This window comes from Microchirus variegatus (genome assembly GCF_963457635.1).
Source record: "Microchirus variegatus genome assembly, chromosome: 17".
Lineage (NCBI taxonomy): Eukaryota > Metazoa > Chordata > Actinopteri > Pleuronectiformes > Soleidae > Microchirus > Microchirus variegatus.
Genome location: NC_139818.1, coordinates 10996157 through 11006252, shown reverse-complemented (window position 1 = coordinate 11006252; position 10096 = coordinate 10996157). Strand labels below are relative to the sequence as shown.

The following is a 10096-nucleotide window of genomic DNA, read 5'->3' as shown; positions in this document are numbered from 1 at the left end:
GCACAAATTGATTATGACACTTAAAAGAGGGGATTAAACATTTTTTAGATTTTGTGCATTGATGTCACCATATCTGTAGTATTTATTTCAATCTTTGATAATTGAGGACAATGATTTAAAAGTAGAATCTTGTCAGCTTATCTTGCTTTTCTTTTTTGATATTATTTCAAAATGACCTTAAAATTATTTAATTTATTACAAAAAAGGCTTGGACTTAAAACAAAACAGGTATATATAAATATCTTTAACAGCTGATTCTGACATAGCCCTCTCATGTAAAGTGTGTTGGGGGAGATGTTGTGTTTTGTTTGGTTCTGTGCTTCAGATTTTCTCCTTTACACACAGTAGGCGTTCTGTGGTGAGCTTAGGTCCCTGTGGTTGAGCATTGTTTGGGTGCAGTCTTTATCTAATGGGTTTTGTGGTCTGGGTCAATCAGGCCCTGCGTCTAGTCAGTAATTACTCTAGAGAACTGTGGCCCTCACCATCACAATAATAACAGCCAAATCACATCAGCCATGACTTTCCACTCAGTGCTCCAGATTATGAGGAGAGACAAAAAAAAAATCAACTGATTCACTTGTGAAACTTTGGAACCAATCAAGGAACTTGATATCATCACTCTTGTGCTTAGAATTGGCTTTTTCAAGTTTGGTTTATGTTCATCTGATGGAAGGTAGCATCAAAGGCTCCCATGCAATAGCTTCTTCAAACTTTAACTGATAATAGAAAGATAGTGGGCAAAGGATACTGCATTTGAGAAGGAAAAAAAGTCCCCATCGTAATTGGTGTTCCGTCACTGATTCCTTGTATTTTTGTATTTTATTTATTTTGAGTTCAGGACGAAGTGAATGAGGGGAAAAAATGTGTGGAGAAAAACGTGATATTTTCATTCCTGTGCAGGTGTTAGTCTTTGATTTTTGCCCACCTCCTGCAGCCCACCTAGAAACCCTGTCAAGGCAGTAGAGAAAGCGAAGGAGTAAACACTCTCTGTGTCTGCTGCTGGTGTGTATTTAGTATAGAGGGCATGCCAAGAGGCTGTTTTTCCATGGGTCGGGCTTCTGTAAACAAGCGGTACAGTGGCAGCCCACTCTTCCACAATTGGAGGTGGCACACTCTGAAGTGTGTATGAAAAGTGTGTGTCTCAGTGTTTGTCTTTTTGGACATGGCGTTCCCTCTTATTCTAGCCTATCTGGTGACGAGAAAGAGGGAATAAGAAAGAGTTTGTATATTCTGTGTGTGTGTGTGAGGGAGAGAGAGGGAGAGGGAGACAGTGGCAACCCCAAATCCGATGGGCCGCCAATTGGTGATGAATTATTCTCTGTCTGAGTCTCAGCATTGGTGTTATCACAGAGGCTGCCACTGCACTGGGATGACAGCAGTGACAGCCCCCAGAAAAGATTTAGCACTGACAAGTGATACTTCCTCATAATACATCTCCCTGGCCCTCTTCCCTGTCCTCCTGTTCCACAGCCTCTCCATGCACACACACGGTGAGGTTTTTCATCCCTCGACTTGTATTTGTTTAAGTGGGAAGGGTGAGGTGGAGGGGGGTGTTTTTGCCACCACTTCTGTGGCACAAGTGAACCAGGTACAGTAGATCACCTCGCAAGAAGGCTTGGGCACAAACCTAGATGTGCCTGTTGTCAGTACTTGTGTTCACTCTCTTCCTCTCTCTCTTACACACACACACACACACACACACACACACACACACACACACACACACACACACACACACACACACACACACACACACACACACACACACACACACACACACACACACACACACACACACACACACACACACACACACAGACAGAGAGAGACAGAATCGCACACAAACTGCATGTGTGTGACTCAGTTTGTCACCAAGTTCCATTAGGGGGCTCTCGTGCTTAAGGGATGTCTGTTGTGTTTTTGCATCAGCAACAGCACTAAACCATATTTCCCCCATTTGTTTCCTTCTTTTGCTCTCTTTTCTTTCTTCTCTCTTTTCTCCTTTTTGTCCTTCTTCCTCCTCCTCCTCCTCATCCCTCTGCAGAAAAGGTCACGCATTGCCTACAGTGACGAGGTGCGCAACGAGCTCCTGGGGGAAGACGCCGGCTCCTCCGAGAACCAGGTGAGTTGCTAATCAGGGGCCCAACCCAACACCAGTGTGGGTGGCTGACTGGCCCCCAGGGTGAGGTGGTGGGGCCCCTCACTGGGGCCATTGAGGGCTGAGACCACAGCATTGTCACCAAGTCATGCGGAAGGAATACTGTTTAATGCAAAGCTGTGCTGCCAGTAAGTGGGCTCAGGGAATGGGACCAGTGTGGCAGCCCAGATTGAGGCTGACACACAGACACACACAGAAATGCACACAAACATCAACACAGTTGCACAATCAAGTACAAAATTCATTCCAAAAAATCCCAGCCTCTCCACTTCAACCACCCCACAGCTGTTCTCCAGCTGGGTTTGGACTTAGGCCTTGAATAGAACCTCCATCCTCCGCTCATACACACACACACACACACACACACACACACACACACACACACACACACACACACACACACACACACACACACACACACACACACACATTATCACACACGTGCTTGTGCACACACGCAGAATGTAGAGGTTCTTTCGTCTTTTTTAAAACTCAGGGTGGTGAGAACAAACCCGCACAATGCACTCAGAAAGAATAAGGACGCAGGTTCTCTTATTTTTCACAACTGAAATCTCTTGGTGCCTTTTACAATTTATAATTTAGTGCTCAAATCATATTCATGTGTTGACTATTAGCCTTTAATTAAAACAAATCATATTTGACAGTTTATATATATTATTATTATCATCATCATTAAATACATGATCTATTTATTTCATGTTTTTATAGTGGTGGGTTGAGATATTTTGAAATCAATTGAAAGCCTGTTGAATTTGAAGAATAGAACTACATAAACACCTCATTGCAATTTTCCATTCATTGTCAGCAATGCCTATGATTCATTCACATTAATAAAATGGCCACGTGAAAAGGAAAATTAAAGTCTTGAAATGTGATGTTAATGGCCCAAAATGTGCCACATTTCCGACTTTCCGACTTCAGATGTTTTGAATAAATGTTGAAGCTGCATCAAGACAAACGGACATCGTCGGCTTCAGCAAACACTGTTTCCACATTTAAGAGGCATTATTGCTCACCTACACAGCTGCCACTCACATGCAACCACTTTCAACCATGACCAAACGTCTTTTGACTAATTATATATCGCCTTTTAGAGTTGGCTGTCAACTTGCCGGGGTTACTGTGTCTCAAGGCACAAACATAATCACACACTCGCATGCAAATAAACACTTTGCATTTGCAGACGTGCATACTGAGACAAAGACAAATACTCAAATGCATATTTGCACATTTAGTCCCACAGTACTTCAAGGGAGTGTGATTCACAGCTAAGTCAAGCTAAATAAAGTTGTCTGTTTTTATTTTGAACATTTCCCTATTACCATTTCAATGGCGACCCATGAACCGCACATCTTACAAACATATGTATCTCAAGCCAAGATGTGTAATTGATATGCATATTCCTGGCAAATTAGTGAGACACAAAAGTGACTGTGACATTTTCTGCACAAGTTGGAAGGAGAGCTGCTGTCAGAAATGTCACGTTGGAGATAGTGATGGCTTCTATCAAGATATTGTCAAAGACTAAAAGGATAGTCGCATATTTAATTTAAGATCTTAGTTTCTTTCCTTTAAAATGAGCCCCACAGTTACACAAGTAGTATTTATTTATGTTTTTGGAAATTTACTTTGGAATTAAGTGGACATATAGAATTATTATTATTATTATTATTATTATTATTATTATTATTCTTAATAATAATAATAATAATAATAATAATGTAATAATAATAATATAATAATGTGTAATTATATATTATTATTTATATTATTACAACACCATACTAATGATAACAATCAAAGATTGTTATGTTCTAATTATGACACTAATTATTTGATTTATCATTCATCGTTTTTATCATATTACAAGTTAAAAATAATGGAAATTATTGTGCTGTACTTTTATCGGTGTATGTACACTTTAGGAAAATTAAAAATTAATTAAAGAGACAAATGCTACATGTGACATTTACAGCTCAGAACAATACCCACAATTTGGTAATGTTATTATTATGCCATCTAAAATAAATATTATAAACAAATGTAAAAATATTAATATATGACATTATGCATTTTCCATTTTATCGTCAGCCATTGACTGGATAAAATAAATATTAAAACACATTTATGCCTGTGAATTAGAGTCATTGCGAGAATAGTTTCAATGTTAATTCTATTTTCTTCTTCTTCTTCTCTTTCTTTTAGTGACCTTCATATGTGACATGATAATTATTTAAATAATACAGCAGCACGCCGCACTAATTATGTGAAACCTATAAAAATATAATTATATTTAACACACACTCACACACACACACACATAGTAGAGTTCATGCTGGGGGCAAAAGCAAAGTAAACGGATGATATACATTTTTCCTTTCTCTCTCCCAGGTGCTGTGTTTACCTCATTTTCATTTAACAGACTTGTGGAGATAACACTTGTCTTGGTCTTGCTGTGAGTGGAGTACTCGCGACTTCAGGCTTCTTTTTTTATCTAACGAGACGGCACTGATAGGCCAGGGGAAAAGATGGTGGGGCTGGGGCAATTCGGTCAATTTAATTCCTGACGATCTAAAAGAGGTCAGGATCATTTCATATAGTCCTGGCTGAGCAGATCATTACCAGTCACAAATCTGCTGGTTACATGGCAAGGATTTATAGCTTAGTAAATAGGGAATCGTCATAAGTTCTGAAAATGGCGTGTTGGCTGTGCGATAATGGCTAAAGGACGATTTAATAGACTTCTGCATTTATTCGTTATCTGTGCGCTGACAGAAACTGAATTGGCACTATCAACTCGTTTTTTAATAATGTGGTAGGCTTCCATTGCACTTTTTTCCCTGTTTCTTCTGCATGCAGTACACGCACAAACACTTCCACGCCACACACACACACACACACACACACACACACACACACACACACACACACACACACACACACACACACACACACACACACACACACACACACACACACACACACACACACACACACACACACACACACACACTGCACACAAAGCAACTAATGCACACACATTTCACACACCAACACTACATGGAATAGTTTCGATTTCAGTCGCAGCAGAAGGCTTGGCCACAAGAGATTGTGCTGGTTTCAGCCGGCATGGACCAGATTTTACAGGCTACAAAGGAAGCAGATTACCACTTGTATCGAATTCCGTATTGGATAAAAAAAAATAAAAATCTTTTGTTTGAAAAAAAAAGAGAAAAAAATGCTGATTATCATAACAGAAAAATTGCAGCAGTGCAATTTTGAATACTGGCAGGCATCACAAAAACACAAGAAATGGTGCTCATGCAGGAGTAATTATAAGATTTACCATATTCTGTATTGACTGCTCTGTCTCTTGAACAACATGAGCATCGTTGGCTGGACCAAAGAATGTGTGCCAAAGAAAAATAAAGCAAAACACAGAAAAAATAAGAAGCAGCTCAACATGCCTCTCGTATAGTTTTAACAAATCCTCTACGAGGACTTGCAGTCGCTCAGGCTGCACAAATGAGCTGGAACAGGTTTTGTTTGGTATCCATTGACTGATAGCAGAGCTGGGGTGAGGGATCGCAGGATCTGCTTGGTTTGTTCAAGCCCCTAATAACCACATTCACAGTGTAGTTTTAAACTTTGGCCCGTTCAATACTGCTGTCTTAGCAGGGAGTTGTTACTTAAGTTAGAAAAGACTCTAAAGTGCGCCTCTTTATTGCCGACATTTCCAAGGGTAAGAGCTCTTAAGAAAAACATGGCATCATTTATATAGGAACTTTATTTTGACATGTTTCCTAAATTACAAGGAGAAAAGCTATAACAAAATAATGTAATGTGTGAAATGCTATTTTTGTTTATTTGTTTTAGATTAATCCTGGATTCATTATTATATGACACTGAATTTTATTTGAGTGTGCATTGGTGTGAAAAATAAATAGACAATATTTTTTTTTTTTATATTTTTATTTTATATTTCAGTGTAAAATGTGTGCAAATGTGAATGGAAAGAAGTGTGAATTCTTTTAACATAAAGAAGCTAAATTTGGACCCTCAGCGTTTTTATTTTACCCAAATATTAATGTTAGGAATCAATATTGTAATTCAGTTAGGGTTAGTTAGGGATCAGTTTTATAGTGAAACTTTTTTCCAGAATCATAAAATTCAAAATATACAGAGAAAGTCAAGTGGTAATCCTAAACCCTGCCCTGCTGCTAACCTTTAATGTTGACCAAGAAAAAAAATGGTTGGCATAATATAATATTTCTTCTCCTTTTTAACCAAACATGGTGAATTCCCACATAAAGCCCCTGTGCTGTCTTGTCTTCTCTACAGCTCCCACTTAAGAACAGGCAGGGAACCAACCTTTTAATTGTGATCAGACATAATTAATAGCAAATTGCTCCTTCAAATGTATGAGTTGTTATCAGACATGCAAGATTCTCCAGCACAGGAAGTAGGAATAGCATTTTTTATTTACTTCACTTTAAATTTGCCAGTCTGTTTCATCAAAAATGTATAGCTATGCTAAGATTCATTTTTCATGATCTGTGGCGGTCCCAATAATTAGCTGCACCATATACAATAGTAGCTTCACATGACTCTTCACATACATAATCTGAACAGCATACACCTTCTTTAGGATGCATAATGTATGTAGCCGAATGATTGACAAGATATCAGCATTGATAAACAGTGGCTCAGCATTTCTTCACCTCCCTGCCAACAGACACATATTTCTTTTCATCTTTTTTTTTTCCAGAGAATTCAGCAAAATGACAGATACAAAATATTTTAAACGTACTGTGACTGCGTTGACTGTATTTTACTCGGTTTTTCCCCTTTTCTCTTGCTCCATCAACCTCTGTGATGTGACTTCCTTGATAATGTTAGCTGATATTACTAGTGGAGCGATGCATCCCCTCTCCTTGTTTAATGTGACAGCGCCAGGACTTGATCTTTGTTTTTTTCAAAACACACAACCCAAGCGGCGTGTTTAGCTTCGTTTATTGTGTTTGTCTCAAGATTTCCAAATGCTAAACATGCAAAGAGATAAATTGTCAAGGTTAATTCTGTACCCAGCCACATGATTGATCTTCTTTCTACCATGTTTCTGCTTCTTTTTTATCTCTCCTTCACTCTCTCCATCTTTCTCTTTTCTTGCTTTTGCTCTCGTGATGCAGTTGATAAAGTTACGTGAAGAGGTAAGTGCTTCCTTTCTGCTCTAACAATTTAAATTATCCTTTCCTCCTGAAATTTCCATTTGCCCTTCTGTCTCTCCTGTAGACAATTAAAATGAGCTCATTTTTACATGTCTGATTGAACAGCTTAAAGGCCAAGGCAGAGATAATGAATCCAGTGAAGGCCAGTTTCTCTTAAATATCAGAAAGTAAAGATATTACTTCTGATATGCTCTTTTTTGAAGATGAAGACGATGGAATGAAGCACAACTTAGAGAAGGTTTGGGCAAAACAAAGTTTAAGACCCCTGTCTAACTGGCAATAATGGATTGTGATTATATTTACACTTTTCATTTATATGTAATGTGTCAGCAGCTAGCTGGAAAAGTGTGTAGCTGGCTCCATTCACAACCCTCCATTTCCTTCACTTTAAGTTGGTAAAAGAGATAAACCTGCTTGACTGACATTATATCTTGGACATTTATGTTCTTTGTAGTATCAGTAATGTTAATACAAATGCCATAACTGACCTGCTCCAGTCACATTTCATGCATTCATTGTCTTTAATTCTTTGATTAAATGAAAGAGAAATGGTGCAGGTGTATATTTCCAGTTATCATATTTACTGTAAGAATGACCTACAGTATACAGGTACCATCTTCTCCATCTAAAGTGACTTTTAAATATATATATATATTTTATAATATGTATGTAGCCTTTTAGGTTTTAAACTTAAATATTTGAGGTTAAACACATTATTATCAGCACATTATTAACACTTGTTCAAATGCTGCCATCTTATATATTTGTAATGTATTTCTACAAATGTTAAGTATTTCTATTAATGCTGATTTGCTACTTAAAGTAGCAATTGTGCACCCTCAGTAGTAGCATTATATTATGTCATATTTTAGTTATTACTAAGAAGGGATACTTTTCTCTCTTAATGGATACAGATTGTCTTTTTCTTATATTCTCCTTGGCTGAACATTTGAGTGACATTATGTTTAAGAAGGCATCGGCTGATGTTGAGTGAATCACCTGCTATCAAAACATCAGCATTCATACCTATCTATAATTTTGAATGCTATCTTGGCCCAGATGCTATGTTATCATTGTTTTTTTTTCTTTTATTTAGCTGTTCTTTTGTTTCCCCCCCTTTCTTCCCATCTTTTTTGAGCATTTCCTACTAGCCCGAGGGTCAGAAGACATCTTGATTTACTTTACCTGTCCACCCCTTTAGGAAGGGGCCCGATCTATATAATGGTGCTTGATTTTGCGCCCTTTTCTCCGTTGCCGTCTTTTACCCTTCTGCTCTTCCTGCATTTGTATCAAAGGCTGGTGCAGCTTATACACACTTAAGCCTTGCTTTAAAAAACTATACTTTTTTTCTTCTGCTGAAAAACATGTTTAAATATTTAGCACTCATATTCACAGCTGTTTGACACTTGTAATTCCTCGTCTTACAAGTCCCAAACAAACGGCACAGAAGATCACACAGTCAGTGTGAATCACAGCTGTCATCATTATTCACTTTGAGTCTCCCCCACCCTTATTGAAATAATAAGGAAATCATCTGAACTTTGGAAAATGGTGATAGTAACTGCCTGTGTTTGATATTGAAAAAAGGCAGGAGAGCGAAAAGAAAAGGGGAGAGATTTCTTTTGAGCTACATCTGTATTGTTCTGGGGCTCCCTGTTAATAACTTACAACTGAAGAGTGTTTCTCGACGCAAAAAAGCACAACAAAAAAATTGCATTTTCGTGGTTCCTAAGAAGATCTTTGTTCAAAATGTAGGTGTCAGATGAAAAGGCATGCATCGGCAGAAGCGGTGGCGGTGGGGTGGTGCACCAGTGCGCTCACAGATGCACAATATTTGTCATATATTATATTTAAAACCTTTCTTCAAGGCTCGATGAGTCAATCAGCCATGGTTTTAATGGGGTGTTTTCTTCAGTCGATCAGTGACAGATCTGAATTGCAAGCTAGTATTTAATTGTGAATAGTATATGTGTGTCTTATGTGTGGTAACGTACATAAGAATCACAGGGATCAGACCTTTATACAGGACATTGTAGCACAGTAGGGGCTGCTTGCCACTTTGCATTTCCCTCAATAAAAGTGCAGACATGGATGTCTTGCAATTTGCTCACGAACTACAGAATAGAATCTTAGCTCAAGTCTTCGATATAGTCACCTTTTTGTAGTTGTTGTGTGACATTGGAATATTGGAACAAAACAGCTCTCCCACAGAGTTAAGTCACCTCACTTTGGATTAAGTTTGTAGGCGTACTGTCTGTATCGACACACTATGTAGTGTCGATGTTGAGTTTTAATTGTACATGTTCCTTTTCATTATCTTCCACAGTATCATCCTGTGTTCATGGCTGGATTGTTTCATTATTAGGGCCATCACAGTGGGCCATTACTGGATTCTTAGCGGCTGAACTCTCACCCGTTCCTTCAGGTTCTGTCACCGTCAAACTCGGGGTGCATTATTCTAATGATCACAAGCATACACACTGCCACTGCCACCACAACACCCCCCTCCTCACCCACCCACACACCCTTCCCTCCCCTCCCCCCGGCCCTAAAAGAAGACAGACCAGAGAGAGAGTGAGAAGGGAGAGAGAGAGAGAGAGATTCAGGAGGAGGAAGCTTTGAAGTGGCTTTCTATCGCTGTGAGTCTGCCGGCCGTCTCCCCAAGACGTGTCACCTTTGCCGAGAGGGA

At 38.8% G+C, this 10096-nt stretch overlaps 1 protein-coding gene across 1 annotated transcript in view; it reads left to right on the top strand.

Moving 5' to 3' along the window:
* vti1a (vesicle transport through interaction with t-SNAREs 1A) overlaps positions 1-10096 on the top strand; it is a 107700-nt gene that overhangs the window by 18353 nt on the left and 79251 nt on the right. The window contains exon 4 of the mRNA XM_083903496.1: positions 2045-2122. Within this exon, the coding sequence (XP_083759622.1) occupies positions 2045-2122 (78 nt within the window). The remainder of the gene's footprint in view (positions 1-2044; positions 2123-10096) is intronic.